General features: G+C 32.9%; 1 protein-coding gene across 1 annotated transcript in view; it reads right to left on the bottom strand.

The window, feature by feature from the left end:
• Positions 1-20,598, bottom strand: part of LOC130894066 (uncharacterized) — a 209,636-nt gene that overhangs the window by 121,285 nt on the left and 67,753 nt on the right. Inside the window, exon 5 of the mRNA XM_057800626.1 lies at positions 9,294-9,559. Within this exon, the coding sequence (XP_057656609.1) occupies positions 9,294-9,559 (266 nt within the window). The remainder of the gene's footprint in view (positions 1-9,293; positions 9,560-20,598) is intronic.

Here is a 20,598-nt window from a genome sequence, read left to right as displayed (position 1 = left end):
GATTGCAAGACAGAAAAATCCAGACACACAAAATTCAACTTTAAGAATTGCTAAGTCACCTCGATTAATAACTGATTCATTCGAGTGGTCTTTTTTAATCCTGACTCATTAATTTTGAAGTTGAGGTTCATTCCAATATCGAAAGTTTTTGAGTGCACTATGAATCGAAGTCTAAAGTCTGGAGAAGATTGATACGGAATATTTAATGGAGTCGCCATATGCTGGATATGAATAAACATCAAGTTTTGAGAACAAGTAATTTCTAAAACTTTTCATATAATATATTGTCTTGTTAAAAGATTCTTGACGTTTGGTATATTATATGATGAATTACTCAAACGAAATATATTTGAATATATGATAATCTCTAGATAATGTGTAATCGTTTAGGTGTACGCAAAAAGTCAAAATATGTTCGACTAGTGAAAAAGATCAATTGTTTTACCGGCAAATACCACAATGATTCCGTTGATAATATACTTATTTAAAAAAAATTAGTTACCTTAAGACTAGTATTCTCTATATATTTCTATGTATGATAGTTTAGGTGTCATATAAAGTAAAACCCAAAAAATCTGTTGTGTGCTTTTCTCTTGTCGTGGTACCGATGATGCTTAGTATTTTCAACATTCACCCCACACAGAAATTTCAAGATCTGAGATGATTCTAGCTGCTCAAGGGCATTGGCAAATGTCGTTAAGCATACGAGTGTCTTAACAGCTATTTTTTCTACAACCAATCATAATAATGAAAAACAATCACTTTATTTTTAAAGTTTATTTAACTTATCTTCAATGGAATTGTGAATTATTGGCAAATTATTAATGTAAACTATGCAAATTATTCCGGGAGATTCATACAAATATTTTGCACTGTACAGTAAAGTCAATTGCGACACTTTGGCCAAATTTGATATTATTGTTGATGTTGATGGGGTAATGTTTATTGCTCCATTAGTTTGGTTGTAATCAACCGGGGATTCCCATCCAATGTGACGCTGAGTGAAATGATGTCACCAATATTGTAGCAGAACTGCGACGGAAGCAGTGTTCCGTGAATGATTTGGAAGATTTGAGTAAGTAGCAATAGGTCTGAAAACGATGTTGGGTTTAAATAGTTAAATGATTGAACACGCCGTACCAAAAGTCTCTAGTACTCATAATAGCGGTGATATAGATTTTTTAAGTGTGATATTTTTACTCTGCCCTCATTTATTCTTGCAACGCGCCAATCACTTGCTTACGTCACCAGCGCCGATTAAGTTTCGCTTTACAATCTTCAGCACCTTCCACATCAAGTTTTTTTGTTTTACACTCCAATCGCGTCGTATAAGTTGTATTTTTTCTTAGAATGTCGAAGCTTGATTCGTTATAAGTATTATATTGTACCAAAGTATATATATCCGAGTGGAACACAGAGTAGAGGTCGACCACGCAAGAGATGGAGCGACAACCCAGAGCCAGCATGCGGAGAGATATCGAAGATGAACAGGTGATAAACCTATTATAGAGGAAACAAGAACAAGCAGAAGAGAATTTTGGGAAACAATGTACGATTGCTATGTTAAATAATTAAGTGGGTGATTTATAGAACTTGATAATTTAGCGTTTTGGAGACTATTTCATTCAAATTACATGGTGTTTTTATCTTCATAGTACTGCAAAGCTTCATCCAATAATAGTTCGTCCTAACTTCTCCAATTAGATTCGAATTATTCATTCGGGTTACTAAAGAGAACTGTTCAATATCTGAAAGAATATCACGAAACAGATCGATTAAAACTCTCGACATGCCAACTGTTATTTGTATCGTAGCGCATCTTTGAGCGATGTTGTTTCTCTAAGTCTCGTTTCCACTATTCTCTATGGAATAAAAAAATTCTCAGGAAAATATATGGTTATGAATCTATTCAATTTATTTCGGGAGTTGATCTCAATGAATCTACGTCTGAATATAACCGTTTAAAGCCTCATTCTATACCACATGTGGCAAAAATTAATTTTCTACGATGTTATCTATACATACATATTGACATTGACATCGTATCGTTCAAAGCTCAGCACTTTGTCAAAATAAATATAATAAATCAAAATATGTCATGCATATTGTAACGATATATCACTTGATAAGTATAGTGTGAGTCATTTCTGAGAAATATATAATTGACATACGAGGAATATGCAAAAATTAGGCAGTGCTGTGATCTCACGTACAATTTAGTATTCACCATCGCGACATTTTACTCGGCGTCCAAGTATTTATTTTTTTTTCCAAAGAGTGATTAAAATTGGAAATGTTTTAACAATATTTCTATGAAGTTTTGTAAGGAGGGAATTATGTTCTTTTTTCCATAAAAACCTATCTAATATAATGTACAGTATAAACCGATATAATCAGTACGTAATTATTTCATTGTTTCCTCAACTAAGGATCAATGATTCCGTGTCCCAAAATTACACACCAGACACTCACTTTTGCAATAAGTTAAGGAACTTCCGATAAATCAAAATGTGCTTCGTCTTAAAACCATATCAAATCACATACCAAAATGCACCCAACTCCTTCAGGACTCTTTGCAAAGAAGCGTTTTTTAAACCTAAATGCATCGCTGTCCTTATCTGGCTAGCTTTCGGATTTTATGAAATTCGCACAAAAATGAGTTTATGAGCTTTTTAATAATTTTCAAAACTGAAACATTAAGGTTGATTTATATACTTTTACGCTCGCGCTTGCGTTGGCGCCCTCGTTCGCGCTCAGCATAAACTAAACAGATTACAAAGAGAGATTTGAGTTGGATTTATAAACTTTTACGTTCGTGCCCGCATTGGCGTTGGCGTTAGGTTCGACTTCACGTTGGCTAAGCGTTGGAACGCGAGCGCGGGCGTTTGTATTTATGAATCACACTTTATAATCTCTTGAACCAAACAAGGTCGTCAACGCGGGTGCGAATGTAAAAGTTTATAAATCGACCTTTATCAACAAAAACGGGACAAAAGAGGCTAGGTTGAAATGGCTACGGACTATGGAGCAAGATGATTATAATATATATAGAAAAGAGAGCACAGAGATAATAAAAACAAAGAAAATAAAATGGCTAAATGGCAGTATGTACAGTTTGAAAAATGATAATAAAAGAAATGTAAAATTATATCAACATATAAAGAAAAAAATGGAGAATTTGAAACAATTATTATCGGAAGAAGACAATGAATACGAAGAAGATGATAAAAGTGATAATGGTAGAATACTAGAACATGAAGAAAAACTGACGAAAGTGAAATGTATGACATAATCAAAAAACTGAAACATAATAAAACAGGAACGCCAGACGACATATTGGATGAACTGATATAATATGGGAGAGAGACACAAAATATTCAAGATCATAGAAACAGAAACAATGCCGAGAGAGCGGTCTACTGAATCGATTATAACTATAATGAAGGGAGAAAATCCCAACAAATATAGAGATTATAGAGCTATTAGTTTGCTTAATGCCGTATACAAAATACTAACAATAATAAAAGAAAGACTGAAAAAGGTAACGGAAGCAGAAATAGAGGGATATCAAAAAGGTTCCAGACAAAGAAGATCACCAGTAAGTGTCATACATACTATAAAATAAATGAAAGAGCTATGGGCATAACATTAATACGCAAATGATACTTATCGACTTCATATAAGCATTCGACAGTGTAAAAAGAACGACGCTTATAAAAAGCATGGAAAAACTACATATACCCTAAAAGTTAAAACCATTGGGGAAAATGAGTAAACTAGATTCTAGGGAAAGAGTATCAATAAAAAAGGGCCTTATGAGGAATTTGAAATAAGTGTAAGGCAGGATGATGGACTCGGTATTGTTCAACTAGTTCAACATTGCAGTAGTATGCAGTAATGATGGTATCATTAATAAACTAAGACAAAGGGTCTTGTTGACACAAAAATTGTAAGAGAGGCAGGATTGAAAATAAATTAGAAAAAGACAAAATACATGGAAACTGAAAGGAAGGAGGAATAAGCACAAAATTATAATGCAGAACAAGAGAATAAGCCGAGCAACCAGTTTACAAGAGTGCGATAAAACCGGTAGTTAAATACGCCGTTGAAAATTTTAGATTAACAAATATGGGCAAAGAACAACTAAGGATATATGATAAGAGAATATTTGGTAAAAGTCATGGACCAATGAAAGGTGCAAATAATAAGTATAGAGGACTTACTGAATTAAGAATGGAAACACGGAAGGATACAAGGAAAATCACAGAAAGGAGACCGCATCATATAGAGACACCTATATTTCAGTTTCAGTACTGTTTATTTCGTGTTTTCCTGTATTTATATGAAAGTATATATTAGGGCATATACTTATAATTCAAACCGAATGCTTAAAAAAAAGAAACGTAAAACACAAATATCTCAAAATAATTATCTCTTACTTATATGTTTTTTCTTATTTATGAGCCAATTATTGCTTTGACTTTTGTCTTCTTAATTCTATAAATAACATAACTTCACTAAGTAAAATGGTAATTTAATAAATTATTTCGTTTATTTTTCCTTAAAACATAATTGGATAAAAGGAAATTGTGATGCTATTGAACTGAACGACAGTAGTGCCTTGATGAAATGTTAATGATTGAAACCAAGTCTCATTACCTTCGATGTTATATTAATGTATCTTAAAATTATTGAAAGAATTTCATTCTTTCAAAAAATGAGTGAAGTATAATCTGATAATCCAGAATATTGTGTTTCAAGGTTATGTTCATTAAAACGTTAATAATGCTTTCGATCGATTTTAATTATTCAGTTTGCTGGAAGGATTATTTGTATAATTGGACAAAGTTTCATTCATCACTTCTCAGGATTTGTGAATATTGAAAACTGTTGCATTGTTTAGAATAAAAGAGCAATTTGATACGAGTTGTCAGAATTTAAAATTAAATAACGGACAAAACTTGTTAAATGAAAACGTGACTTTTGCTAAACAATACCTATTTCTTCATGAAAATACACTTTTTTAAAGTTGTCTGAATGAAACCAGGCATTGATACAGATTTAATTTTAGGTATTGACCGCATCAATTATTTCGGAAACTTTTGCCTTGTGGTTTTTATTTTATTATGGCCGATATCATAGTTTTCAGTTGATATAAAACATCAAGCCTCAGATTACCTTTTGAGTTTAAGAATATATTTTTTAAGTCCTACCTTAACTACTTTTTAGAAAATTGAGGAGATGCGAGTGAAGAGCAAGGTAAACGATTGAGGAGATAGAGAAAAGTAAAAATGGAGAATGTCAACGATAGCATATTACTATTTAAAAAATTTACATTCACACACAAAAGGAGCCTAAATGTGTTAAGTACTAACTAATGAATATATTTTGATTAAAAAAAGTTCTGTCAAGCAATATAAGGTTTTTTTTTAATTTTTCAACTTCAATTTCAAAATTTTAACTAATCAAACGTGGATACGTACACTATCGGTTGAAATTTTATGCCCACCTCATAATCCATCCATTAAATTTCAAAGTAATACACATGTTCGTTATTTATTTACTTTATACGAGGGCATCTCCATATCAGGTTGGTGAGGGCGACAAGTTAAAACTTAAAGTAGTAGCTGATTTGTTCATTATTCTTAGACTGTGACTTATTTCTTCCCTGTTTATGATTGTAGTTTAATTTGCGCAGATGAAAGGAAAAACTGATGCTAGTTCCATTTGTAATTTCGACTGTAAAACATGGGGAGGCTCGGTGATAATTTGAAGATATTTCGGACAATGGGTTACTAGAGGTAGAAAATTCATCTTCTAACAGGATCTAAAACACTCCTGAAAATTGTGCAATCAGTATTTCAGAGAATTGGGAAGGAAAAATGTACTGAAAGTAATGATTTGGCTGTCACGATTGAGTTGTTGTGGGACAAATCGCACAGGAAAGTCAGAAAGCAGTGTGCTACTTCCACTTCACATGTTTAGAATATCATGAAAAACGAATGGAACCGAATAGACGACGATTATTTTTTGAAATTTTTACAGAGAATACTAAAACTGTACACCAAAATAATTAAATTAATGATTGAAAAATTTAGATATGTCACAATGTCACAATTACACTTTCATTACTATTATATTCTCATTTGGGCGTGCGCTAACTCATGATATTAATACGCGCCATAAAATTATAACTTCTCTTAAAATATGCCTGTCAACTCGTGATCGTGGTTGTCATAAAGATTAGACAACTCGTGACGGAAGAATATGCAGCTTGGGATTTCAATTATGGAATGAGAAACAAATATAAAATATATATATATATATATATATATATATATATATATATTTACATTGTATTGCTAAAAAATATTTTACATTCTAAACAAACATATTTAAAAATGCCACCTATGTAAAATGTTACTGATTTTTTCGAACAATTTAATGTTAGTTCAGATGCAAATGTAATGTTATCAGTTAAATCATTGTCTAATGAAGAATAATCTCCTCGGTCAGTTTTTAGAATATCTGGTTTGAAAGATTTGGTAACCTAACTTAATTCAACCTAACCTAACCTGAACTAAAGATTTTAGAAATTCTAGGTTATAGTTTTTGGATTTTTCAACTTTACAACGTGGATTAACTCGACGGATTGACAATCGATACGAGTTGTAGCTTACCCTCTTATCTATAAATGTTGTTTGAAAAATATATATCAAAATTTATCGAATTATTTTCATTTGTTGTGTGAAAAGCGTGGGCACAAACATTTGACGGGTAGTCACAAAACTTTTTATGACACAATGAAAGGAATTTTTAGAATCAGCACATTCTAACTCATTAGAATTATCCCAAAAAAAAACAGCAAAATAACAACTTTTTGGCAAATTTGTATTTGACTAAAAATAATTCCCCATATATTTCAATCGGAATCTGGTCTGAAGAATACTAGGATTATCTAATAGTTCAGTATTCCTTGCCTCATTGAAGGACAATGACTCTACTGACATGAATCCATGCATTATCCTGTTGGAATATACATTGTTAACCAAAAATTTAGTTGATGGATACGCTACCAACAGAACTCTTTGTAAACGCATCTTAAATGATTAGAATGCCACGTCCCAATTATTTTTTTAAAAAATTCTGAGATATCCTATAGAATCGCACCATCTAATTAGAATTTCTTCCCTATAGAAAAGATTATCTAAGAGAGTTTTTCAGTTATGATCCCATACTCTTGGAAACAAACTTTATGACGCAGAAGAAGGCGCTGTTATGAACATTTTATGCACGATATTTGTTTAACATGCTTCTAATCGTCTTCAGCGAAGGGTTTATATTACAGTTATATTTCACCAATTTTTAAGGTGTTGCGGTGAAACTTTTCTTTCGGATTTTGGTAAAGTGTTTCTGGAGCCGCCTTTTCTGTTTGATTAATACTGTATGGAATTTCTTGAATAATTCTATACATTTTTTCTTGGACGATCTATTCGTCGAATTGTTTTACGTAATAAGCTGCAGCTTTAGCTTTTTCTGGTTCAGAAAGACAGTTTTCAATCAGAAGTTTTCAATATAACTTTCACAATGTTAATAATAACAACAATGACATTTTTCCTTCCGCACAAATACAAACACAACTCCGTCTTGGATTTTTTTAGCTGGCTTTCTAGTTAAGTACATTTATTGGCAATATTTTTCTAGAATAAATTATATGCATCATTTCCTAAATTGGTTTGCAATTGATGTTTTTCTTTACTTCTTTTTTAGTTTCAATTACCTCAAATAACCATCTCCAAAAAAGATATTTCCGAGTAAATCAGGTGAAGCTATAAGTATGCTCCCTTATTTATTACAATGCGATCGTGCCAGAATATATTAAAATAGGGGTGCATTTAGAAGTTGGAAGATATCAGTTAATTGATTAAGCGCGCCTATTGAAATTTTTTATGAGTGCGTACAGTTACTGGGATAATTATTAATTACAGAGGGAGCCTCCAAATTACTACGCCTCAATTGAAACATGTCGTGAATTGTTAAGACTAGTCTCTAATTCTATAAAGAGTACCTACAATTATTGCTTTATTTTCTTTTTATCATACTCTTTTTGTTTATTGAAGACGGAGTACGTTTTTATAATAAGTAGTAGTATGATATATAAGAAATTTTGGTATTTCTTAGACATTATTGGAAACAAAAGTTTGAAGCAGACGTGGCAGCAAGTGAAATTTGTGAAATTGAAGGGGAAAACCCAGTTAATGACCGAACGACAAAACGTTAGTTTAATCATTTCAATAGTGGAGGTTCTACACTTAAAGACAGTTCGAGCTCAGGTCGTCAACATGCGTGGGAAATTGAAGTTACAAGCGAAGCAGGAAAAATCAACTTAGTATCAGTACTTGCCGATTATTAAACTTCCTTGGACCTTCTAAATTCTAAATACATCGCCAATTAAAATCATTATATGAGATCTATTAAAGTTGTCGAATAGTTCCGCACGAATTAACCGAGGTTCAAGCGAACCGTCGAATACAGGTGTGAGAACAGCTCCTTGCCCTGCCAAAATCTATTCAAACAAGACGCACATGGAAAATCAGTGATTAGACGAAGGACAATTTCCAAAACCCATCGTAAAGAAAGGTCGATTCGAGCGGAAAATATTGCTGTGTTTCTGGTCTATTCGTCTCCTTCGACATCATTCCAGATGGTGGAATGCCGAATGTATGAGATTTTATTAGACAAATATCCAGGTTCAGTTAACTGGAAACAGTAAGATAATACTAAACTACAAATTGCTAGAGTTACAAGGAATAAGATTGAAAAACTTTGTGATATTGAGCTGCTATTACATCCAGTCCAGCATTAAGTCCATTCTCCATCAGATTACTATTTATTTACATCCATAGCCAAATTCTCGCGTGGGAAAAGCTTGAATCAAAAGGATATGTTTAAAATGCAGTGCCGCAATCTTTTGTATCGAAGCCCAATGAATTGTTTTCCCAACGCCTTAAAGAGCTTACTAAACCTTAGGTTGAAACCATAGAAAATGAATATTGAGGTTTGTATTTCTATTTGTATAGAACCCACCCACTATATGATTAATTCATTTTATCTGGGTTCCCTACATTGTTGTTTTTTTCCATTGGAATGACCATAGAAATGAAGTTATATTATTGATTAGCTCAACTTTAAATTACTTCATTTATCTGTAATAGTTCATTAAGAGCGAAAAAAACCACGCCAATATAAACTTTCTTTCACAATTGATAGTATAATTATGAGCATTGACTCACCTGGCAATTCTAAGAAATTAGAAGTTCTCCTTTGTCGACCTCGAACAGTATTTTGGAAATTCAGGGGGCCTATATCTTCGTACGATACATTTGACATATTGGAAGCAATGGAATCTCTGGAGCTGCGCCTGGACGCTAAATATGCAAGACCCTTTACAGATCCCTTTCTTCTCGGAGAGCTGGGTCTGCTTAATGACGTGGTCATTGTATGAGCCACATCGTCTGTCATATCTGTTAAATCGGAGGTGGATTTCCGGCAATCAAATCTGGAAAATGATTTACCTGTAAATATTTCGTCGGTGCTGCAATATCAATAGTTATAATCATAATTCTTCAAATAGTTCCTGATTGTGTATTTTTATTTTGTTCGAGATTTATACGAGGGGTGTCCGAAAAGCTTTCGATCTCAACCTTGATGTCAGCGCTTACCAATATAACTTGATAAATATATTTGCAGATACGTTGAGAGAATTTCACTGAAACTTTAGTAATTTTAGATGCTTTGTATCAGTTTAACCATCCTATAAGTAAGTGTTTTGATTCTGTTTTCTAAAATGGAAATAATTGAGTATCGAGCTGCCGACATATCATCAAATGGTACTAGCAACCGTCAGATTGAGGTACAAAAGAGGCTATTTTCTCTACAGTGATCGGAGAATTGTACATGTGTAAGTTATGAGTTGGGTGTCTCGTTTGTGCACTTTGAACATTTTTTAGGCTACAATGATTAAAAATGAGTGATAGTTTAGGCGTAAGATAGCGAATTCCAAATGGCAAACCTACTTCGGGAAAGGCACAGACGGTTTCATCGGCCAGAAAAGAGATAGTTTTATGGGATAGTTATAGAATTGTCCACATCGATTATCTAAAAAAATAACAGCTACAGGAGAGAGAATTCGATCAGACGAGTACGAGTTGTAAGAGTTAAAAAGGTTGGAGCATCGCTGGACTGAATGTATAAATAAATTTGTTCCTCTGTCAGATCAGAAATCCTCGTCTTGTATGAGTTTATTAAACTTCTAGATAGCTGGATAAGAGTAATGTTTTTCATCTAATGGCAATTAAAATATCAGTTGATGTTTCGTCAGATATCCCCAATTTCAAATAAAGACGTTCTATGGCTACTTTGAATGGAACCTAATGCACAGAATTTTGATTTTCATAAGAAGTGTAGATAAAACGATGAATAAGCAACAGGTACCTATTTGGTTGATGCGAAGTATCCAGACGGACCTACGAACAGATTAACAGTCAGTAAAACTGCGAAAGAAAATAGAGGAATTGGTCTTGTTAAAAAATTCGAGGTTATGGACTAAAATATCATAAAACATCAAATTCAAAGCTTGAATAAGTTTTGAAACTAATCCTAATAATATTTCACGCCAAATTACAGCGAAATGAGGTTCTCTGACCTGAAGGTTCAGTTATTTTCAATTAAAAAAAACGACGATTCATTTTCATCTAAAATAAATTGTCGGCAAAATAATTAATTTGTGTTGCAGCAAAAGTTGTGGTTGATAATGTTCACTCATGACTTTTTTCAGCTAGAACTACTTTGTTTTTGATTATTATCAATTAATTATTATGTTTGATTAGTGTGGTAAAGTTCAGTACCGCCTTTGTCCTATGAGTTATCAATTTGAAAATTTGAAAGGTTTATAGTCATCAGCACTCTTCATATTTTTAAATTATTCACAATCTTATAGGGTGCTCCACAATTTTTTATAAGCACTCTATATTTCACTGAGTTATTGGAATCAGCTTGACTTCCCCTTCACAATAATAAAAGATTATGGTGTGTTGAACGGGATATTCAAAAAGTAATACAAACATAAAAATCTACTTCCTCCATGTCATCTGAACAGATGAATACATGAACACATGAATACATGTTATTTTCTGTTGCATACTTATATAGCACAACTCCTAAAAATATTTTAATATTTTTTAGAATAGCATAATTTGCCGTCCGTTATTTAAAAAAAACCTATAGTCCGTTATCTTAAAACATAAGTTAGCGAGCCACACCCTGAAAAACCGCTTCCCTACGTACGGCAATTATATTTGAACACATCAATAATTGCCGTTTAATTTGCAGTTCAAGAAATCATCGTTGATTCATCTGGAGCACGTTGGGATCGGGCGCAAAGTCGGAAAATAGCAATTTTCCATATAAACTTAGCTAGCCACACCTTGAAAAACCGCTTAATCTATTATTTTAATGTTTAAAATAATTTAAAAATCCGCTTCCTTAGGTACGGCAGTGAACAGTGCAAAAATATATGTAAGCAGTTCCACCGAAAAAATTCCTTATTCCGTTTGAGTATAGGAAAATTCCATAAGGTCCATGTTTCTATATGATGCTTCTAAAACCTGAAAAAGCCCTTGCTTTCAGGAAAACATCTCATGGCATGCCTTCTCTGATCATAGTAATGCAATAATATGTACAAGAGTAACAAGATTTTTTATACTTGTTTTGTAAATAACTAAAAAGCAGCAATAAAGCTGGTACTCAATTTTGGATTCCTCGTTGAAAAATACATCTTTGTTTAAAAGGATTTGGGGTGTATGACAAGATGATTATAAGTCCTTATCTTTTACTTTCCAAGTGCTTACCATACATGCAAAAAATGCAACACTTCGTATTTGCCTGTGTTTTTAATTAGTAAACAGTGTATATTATGCAGTAATTGAATTCATCCGAATTACTGAGAGAAAAATATGCAGTTAACATTCAAGTGGGCTGAGCCTTGAAAACATATTATTAGCTAAGACCTGATTATGATGTGGTTCGTAAGAATATTAATGCCAAATTGATTGAAATAACGATCTGAAAATTGAGTAACAAAAAAATATTGTGTCGGAAAGTATTATCGCAAGTTATTGCAAGTTTATATGGGAAATTGCCATTTTCAGACTTTCGCCCGATTCCGATGTGCTCCGGATGAATCAACTAAGATTTCTTAAACGGCAAATTAAGCGGCAATTATTGATGTGTTCAAATATAATTGCCGGCAAATTTCACGGCAAAAAAGCGGCAAAAAATTGCAATAATTAAGGTAATCGAAAGTAATTTTTCAAAAAATTGGTACGCTAGGTTAACGTACGTTGAAATTTGAAATGTATCGTTTATCTGAGGAATACGAAGAATTTAATACTTGAACTTACCCTGTATATTAAACAAACTTTCATCAACAAAAATTGTTTCCACTTTTTTTTCTCCATTACACAGTTAGTGGATACAAACGAAAGCGTAGGTCGAAGATGTACTTACACCAATGAAATTAGGAGAAATCAACTACAAAGTCTTATAACTAAAATGGAATATTACTGAGGAAATGGGGTGAACAAAGCGAATCAAGAAAATGCCGTGGAAATATTCCGGTATCGTGGAAAATTCGTTTGTTATACTCTTCCTGGTAGGAAAATGGAGTTAATAGGATCAGTACGTGATTTGGATAAAAGGTTTCATGCCGAATTGTGCCTACAACTTTGTATAAAAATTCAAAGCAATGAATCTATTCATGATAATAGTAGAAATACCTTAATTAATTGGATTTACAGCATTATTAAAAAACTCTTTGCTCCTGTGTTTTATTTATATCGATTTGAACTCTTAAATCCTAAATTCCAGAAGAAATCATCAATATCACAAATATGATCTAACACTAAGAAATCATTGTACAACGTGTCAACCTAATGATGAGAAAATAGTCGAGAGCATATAGTATGATAATATCGTCACTTTATATACTTGTGTTCGAGAAGTACTTTATCTGCTTACCAAGTTTGTCGGAGATCAAATTCTGTATAGACAACATCTGGCATGGCATATCACCGATCACTTCGCAAAAAAATACCTCGTATATGCCTTTTCAGCATCGATCCGTCACATAACTACAGCAACTTTTCTTTATGTAGTCACAACTATACCCTGTATATAATCAAAATAGAATTCAAAGACACCCTTTCGACGCTCACTTCGCACATCATTACGGAATTTCTAATACCCACCAACGACAAACATCCCACTAGATTTGAGCTAGAGCAAACTATACTCAGCATTCAAAACAAGACTTCCTGCGGCATCGCTGAGTTATTTTTGAATTTTCCAGAAGTGATGATAAACGTTTTATCTTCTCTAATCAATGAATCCTTTGAAAAGGGACTTTTCGCTAGGTATAATTGTTCCCCTGCACAAGGGTGGCGAGAAAAATGACACTAGTAACTATCGTCCTATTGCATTATTACTTATCCTATCGAAGATAATTGAGCTACTAATGTAAAACTGATTTACGCAGGAAAAATGTAAGTGTACACTTTTTCAGTGAACCGAAGAGTACATATATGTACAAATTGATACCTGTTCCGTTGACAGCAATTCATTAAAATTCGTATGAACGAGGCTCGCCATTATTTATCATTACACTAGGATTGAGACTACTAGATTGGAATCAAGATGCTTAAAAATTCCATTTTGATTTCCCTATATATGAAACAAAGTTGGTTTCTGGTAGTTATTTAGAGTGTTCTCTCATAAATATTCCTTTTAATTAATCATCTTACTTTCAATTAAAGGCTCTCAAGTTTGCTTATATAATATTTAATTATTACTGAGACTGAATCTAATGGAGCATTTCTCGTTCAAATATCAATTATATCGCTTCCGACAATTGGAAATTAGGGATTTGCTTTAATTTGATTGCTGAATTTTTTATTAAAGCTTTTCTAAGCTTGCTAATAATTGATTAACTTTCCAAGTTAGCTTCATAAGTAAGTCTACAGTCTGTTAACAATTTTGGTAGCACTGGGGGATCAATAAGCGATTAGCATAGTATTAGATAAAAAATTTAAAAGCATTTCACACCGAAGATACAAGACGCAAGATATACATACATAGATATGCAGATGTATCTTGAACCTGTAAAAAGCATTTAAGTCTTGAGAACAGAGATTTAGCGTGCATCTTTGATGTGAAGTCTTCTTTACTCGCCCCTTTCAGGTTGTCCCGCACTCTTATGCTTTGGCATGTTTGGATTAGCACAATTTCATTTCAGATTTTAACAAAAAGTTTGATAATTAATAATAATTCCCTTTTATTTCAATATCACCAGCACCTCGAATTCGCCTGTTGGGTGTTGAGTTTGAGAGAAATTTTTCTTGACATACTTTGATGATTCTCGACTCAATAAAAAAAAGCAATTTGCCTTATAGGCGATCTAGAGTTGACAAGAAACTTTGACCTGATTTTGTTTTATCGATACCACGATAAATGCTCTTCTTTAGAACAGCCCAGCATAATCTCACTTGGAATAGTTGTACTACTCGATAAGCAGAAGTGGCTCATGATCGTCGAGTTCGCCTGGAGACGCACAGAACTCACCTTTATTGGGAATTCTTTCATTGGAACCTGTAGTTCAAGATCAATTTTCAGATCAAAAGTAAATAAAATATTTAGTTATGTTTCGACTATTGGTAGTGGTGGTTCGTAGTAATGTATTTAATATTTGTTTTCCAGATAATAGCAGTTAATGATTTTTGTATTTAATTATAGTTCTGTTTTATTTTTGTTAACCGTTCCAATCCATTCAGTTGGATAGCTTCTTGGCGGTAGACGATTTATTGACGAATAGTGAAAAAAATTTTAGTCAAGAGTGTGGACATGAATATTCAAAGACAACGCCAAGGGGTTATTTCAAATTTGTTTTAGTGCGTAAGACGAAAACATAGAGATAAGTCAGATAAACTGATAAAAATTGACGATGCAACCAAAAATGTTATTTGACGGATAGTATATGTCTCTTTGAAGCCAGTTTAGTGCCAACAATGGACATGATTCAGAAAAACTGCGTACGTACCCTGATTATGACTATAAATGTTTTAAAACGTGGTTTTAAACATAAGTTGCTTTATTTATTGAATCTTATACGTCAAATAAAATGAGAAAAATTCTAATTCTCCGGAAACATTTCTCTTGTAATTTGAAAAATAATTTTTCGACAAATTCGATAACCTACATACAATTCCAATAAATAAGTCTTTTGAGTATAAATTACTGTTTCTCATTATTCAATTAGTTATTTCAAGTATAGGACCCGCATAGGACAAGTATAGTTTATAAATTTGCGGTTTTTTTAAGTCGCATTTTTTCATTGATTTACGAGACATCATGCTATTTTCCTCCCCTAGTTGTGTGAACGATGTTTTAACCACTTACTGAATGTCATAATCTCGTTCGCAAAATTCGAGACAATATATATATCCTGTTAAGTTTGCGGCAGATTAGTTTATGAGAATTTTGTTTGTTTCCAGACTTTATATCAACTTCATACCAACCATCGTTTATAATTGAGTGAGCTTATTCTAGCTAGATAATAAATGAGAAACAAAATAAAGTTGATTTTAAAATTATATAAAAAAACTCCATTATTGAAAGTGAGCCGATGTAACCAATTTTTTCAATTTTTAATGAATCAACTGTTTCTCAGTGTCAGTCTTACGATTGGCATCATACCAACTTTATTAATATAGGTCCTTTAATTAACCAGAAGGGAAAGGATATAAATTCTGATGATGATAAGTTATAGTGATAGAGTTCGAAGCATCTACTGAATCAATTAAACAATATTTTGGAAGACCTCCAATTGCTAGAAGCACAGTAAGCAAAATTTTTGTGAGCTTTAATGAAAAGGGATACATGAGGGATATTCTAATTTCTTGAAGACCAATAATAAGCACGATGTAAAAATAAGATATTTTGCTGACATCCATCTCGAAACTGCAACAAAAATTGCTTTACCACAAATTCTTAAGTAGTCGTTTTTTGTATCAATTTTTTGTCGTGTAACTCGAATTGATTTTTTTTATAATGCAGAAAAATAAACTCTATCAAATAATGTTGAAAAGTCCATCTTCCTATTTGAGAAAAATATTAATGACGTCATAGCTTTGATTTATTTTGACATCTTTTCCAAAAAGAACATTGTGCGGTATGTGATTTCTCCTCAATACTTCATCATAACCCTATATAATTCGTCCCAAATAAGAGAAAAAATATCATCATTGATTTAGTTGAATGGCAACATGTCATTTGGTTCAGAATTGATATGTATGTACAGGAATTGTCAGTATTTTTCACGACTTCTTTTTCCATAACTTTTAGGAACAAACATATGTTTCAAATAGAAATTCTATGATTCCATTTTCCTAGTTTTGAATAGCTTTCTATTTCATGGTGGCAACACGCAAATAATATTTTCAACATTATGTAATGACTCATTGCCCTATTGCTAAAAACTATGAATAACTTTCAGTTGAAAACTTGATGTCTGTTATTATCAAAGTGTGAAACGACAGCATTCTATAGAATGCGACATATAATGTCGGTCGTGTTCAGCCATTATATAATTATCTTTAGGTAACAAATATGAATATATAGTAATACTTACTTTATCTAAGCATTATACATAATACCTAGGTGCTTAATAACATAACAAATGTTATTCAGGCAAAGTATAAAAACGTCCTGAGAGATTCTGTTATTATTTTTAATAAAGTTCATTTCTAGAAAATAAACGAGAATGGTCCCAGAAGTACTTGCCAGGACCTAGAGATGGCAGTAGTTGCTTGAAAAATACCACTGTATTGAAAAATACACAATCTATACAGCATATCGCGTTTAAAGTCGCCACGTTGTTTAGTATTTGTTAGGCAGCCATTAATAGTAATCGTTTTCAGTGAATTTGTGTACATGGAAAAATCTGGTTCTTTTTATGTATACAATACTTTTATTTGAAATGCATCAACCCAATCAATATAAAATCTGAGCTTATACTCTTGATGAAACTGCTCCCTCGTTATTAAAAGTATGATATATAGAATGGTCGACCAAATGGGGTGACGACTCCAGAAATGTTGAGCGAGCTAGCAGACATCGTAGGCATTTCAAATAGTGCGGTACATCGAATATCAACTGAAAATTTCGACATGAGAAAGCTTTGCGCATTATGGGTGTCGCGATTGCTCGCAACGGAACAAAAACATCGTCGTGAAGATGTTTCCATAGAGTGTTTAGTAATGTCTCACTGGAATAAAGTAAAATTTTTGCACTTTTTCATAACCATGGATAGAACGTGTGACCATCAATTCACACCCGAAACAGAAGAACAATCGAAACAAAGGACTGAAAACGGAGAACCGGCTCCAAAGAAAGTCCGTTTCATCTGCATACAAGGTTATGACGTCAGTTTTTTGGAATGCGCGTGGAATAATTTCTATTGAATATCTTGAAAAGGAAAAATCTTTTTGCGATGTTTGATAGAAGAAATCAAAACAGCCGCATTTGGCTAAGAAGAAAGTATTGTTTTATGAAGATAATGCACCAGCTCACACAAAAGTTTGAATTGTTACTTCATGTACTTTTTTCGCCAGATTTAGCCCCCTAGGGTTATTTTCTTTTCCCAGACTTGAAAATATTGCTCGGTGGCCAAAGATTTTCTAACAATAAAGAGGGTAATGTCGGCAGTTAATGGTTATTTCGAGGATCTTGACGATAATAATATAATTCTAAAAAAATAACTGCAGTACCAACAAAGACCCATATTCATATTTCAATTTCAACTTATGTTTATTCATAAAATTTATAAAAGAGGAAAAACATAATTCATACTTATATTATAAAAATAAACCCGATTTTTATAAAAAAGCTTGTTGCAACATGACAAGTTTGAATGACATTTTGATGAACATTTTATTATCAGTTGAATTAAGTTTGGTTAGTTTGTGAAACGTGCAAAGTACAACTCATTAATTCTGAGCTTGCGGCATGCGTTAAAATTCACGTGTCTTGCTTCTTGAATCGGAGATAAATTTTCTCATTCGGCATACCTTAAAATGTCTAGGAAATGTAAGAAATCGATTTATATACATTTTCGACAAGTTACAGCCATTAGACACAATATCTATGCCTCAACCTCCGATGGGCTACAAAAAAAAAGAGTCATGAAGATATAAAAGATATTTTATTGCCTAAAGAAGAGTACAATACAACTTATTTCTTTACTCGCATTTGTCATATCTGTGAACAATCTTTGCAAATGGGTTGTGACGGTTTCTTTGAGCTCCATTTCAGCTTGAAAGCGCCGCTTCTCAAGCCACCACTGAGATAAAAGATGAGAATCACTTGGTGCTAGGTCGGAATTGTGTGTTGCGTGTTCGGAAATATCTCATTGGAACTGCTATGAGGACGGGCATTGTCGAAGATCAAATTAATTCCAGAAGTTACCATATTTCTCCGTTTGTTTTGAATACCTCTCAGTAAGCGTCGCAAACTTTCATAATATAAATCTGCATCACTTGTACTAAGGTGCATAAACTCCCCATACAACAAACATTTTTGGTCCCAAAAAACAATTACCATAAACTTACGGCTGTTAAAATTTTTTTGAAGCATCCATTGTTGTGATTTTCATTTTATTTCGGGCATGTCATGCATCCATGTCTCATCACCTGTAATAATGGATTTCAAAAAAACTTCTCCATCAGTATTGTAATGGTAAAGAAATTCCAAAGCGGCACCCATTAGGCTAGTTTTGTGGTTGGGACCCAGCGAGTGGTAACTTTTCTGTAGCGCAACTATTCAGTAAATGTGAAGTACAGATCCAGAACCTTCTAGAAATTGCATCGATAATTCGCTAAATAATGTCGTCTGTACCGACAGATTTGCATCCTTGACCCCGTTCATCACGAACATCACCATTCACGAGCAACATCATCACTCATAAAGGTGTCTCCATCTACTCGACTCGTTCTTCGATGAATCACAACTGCATTGTTCCCTGTGCCAGCAAGCAACGAGTAATAGCTCGCAAATCACACTTGGCAGAAGAATCAAAAGCGACAGCCTTGTGTAAGGCACTGCAATTAAATGGAAAGTTACCTGTTGGAATCGCTAGTGACAGAGCGGGGAAGATACGCAGTCGCCTACTATGCATACCTGTCACCTGCAGCATTCCTGGTCATCATATAGTGCGATCGGAGGGTAAAGAAAATCAACCCTCGTGATTAAAATTTATATCGTTTAGTGTTCAATATTTGTAGCGTTGAGATGTTTATCCATTGGTGATGTTATTGGTGATAGTTTCGGTTGTTGTGGTGAAATTTATTTTATTTTCATATAACAACATTGAATAACTCTAATCATATTTTATGCATTGTATTAACAGTAAATTTTATGTGAGTCTATGCTTTGTAATATTAACACAAATCAAATATTGTCCATCAAATTATTGTATTTGCAGTTGAATAACTTGAATTGACTCATGACTCATCAACACTTGTTGGACGTGACCCCAATAACTGAGTGTACATAAAACAATGTATTAAATCAACAATACTTTCATGTGATGATAAAAATAGCTCCAATTAAAACATTTTTTTTTTATCTAAAAGTGACAATTTTATCCCGTCTGCTCTATTTATTGAATTATCGAGTTTGATAAAACACAAAGTGTGAAATATATATTGTCAACAATAAAAATCGATTTAGTAGGCTTGCACTCGACAATTTCGAGATATTAAATTGATATGGGGAGAATACAAATTGATAAGCTTTCAGCTTTCATCTAATATCAGATAAAGAAGTTAACACTTCCGTGAAATAGTATAATGTTGACAGTTTTGTAATTTTGAGATAAATATTCGTACAAATAATCTTCAATAAGAAAGTATTGATCGCTATCACTCATGAGGATGACTTTTGCAACACGATTGAAGCGAAAAGAATATTATTGTTTATCCATAACTATCACTAACAATACAATCTAGTTTTGATTTTTGTTAAGAGAGTTACACTTGAATTTTCTTCGCCCTCTAAGTATTATTTTCAGTGGTGGTTGTACTAATTATGTTGTTATTTATATTGTCCTCGATGTAACCTTTGGCGATTGCGATTTCCATTCTTCTAGTTGTTTCACAAATGTGATGCCTTTGCTTACATAGCTCAGGATCTTTCCGTTTTAAGAACATTCAACTCATTTTCACTAGACACGTTAAACGATCTAGATGTCTTTCCAAAACATTCTACTGGACAAGCTAAGAGCCTATGGTATAGAATGTGTAATATAGACTTCTTAAAAGATTATTTATTTATCAGAATTTATGCGAAAATCTTCAGCTGGTAAGACTTCCGTATTATGCCAGTGACGGAAATGAGTAATAGGAGAAACAAAGTATTGATACGACAAATTCACATATAATTTGAGAGGAAATTGTTTGAAATCACTCACAGAGTTTGAGTATAGCCTAA

The sequence above is a fragment of the Diorhabda carinulata genome, chromosome 5 (assembly GCF_026250575.1).
Source record: "Diorhabda carinulata isolate Delta chromosome 5, icDioCari1.1, whole genome shotgun sequence".
Lineage (NCBI taxonomy): Eukaryota > Metazoa > Arthropoda > Insecta > Coleoptera > Chrysomelidae > Diorhabda > Diorhabda carinulata.
Note: the sequence above shows the minus strand (reverse complement) of the source record. Positions and strands in the feature narration are given on the sequence as shown.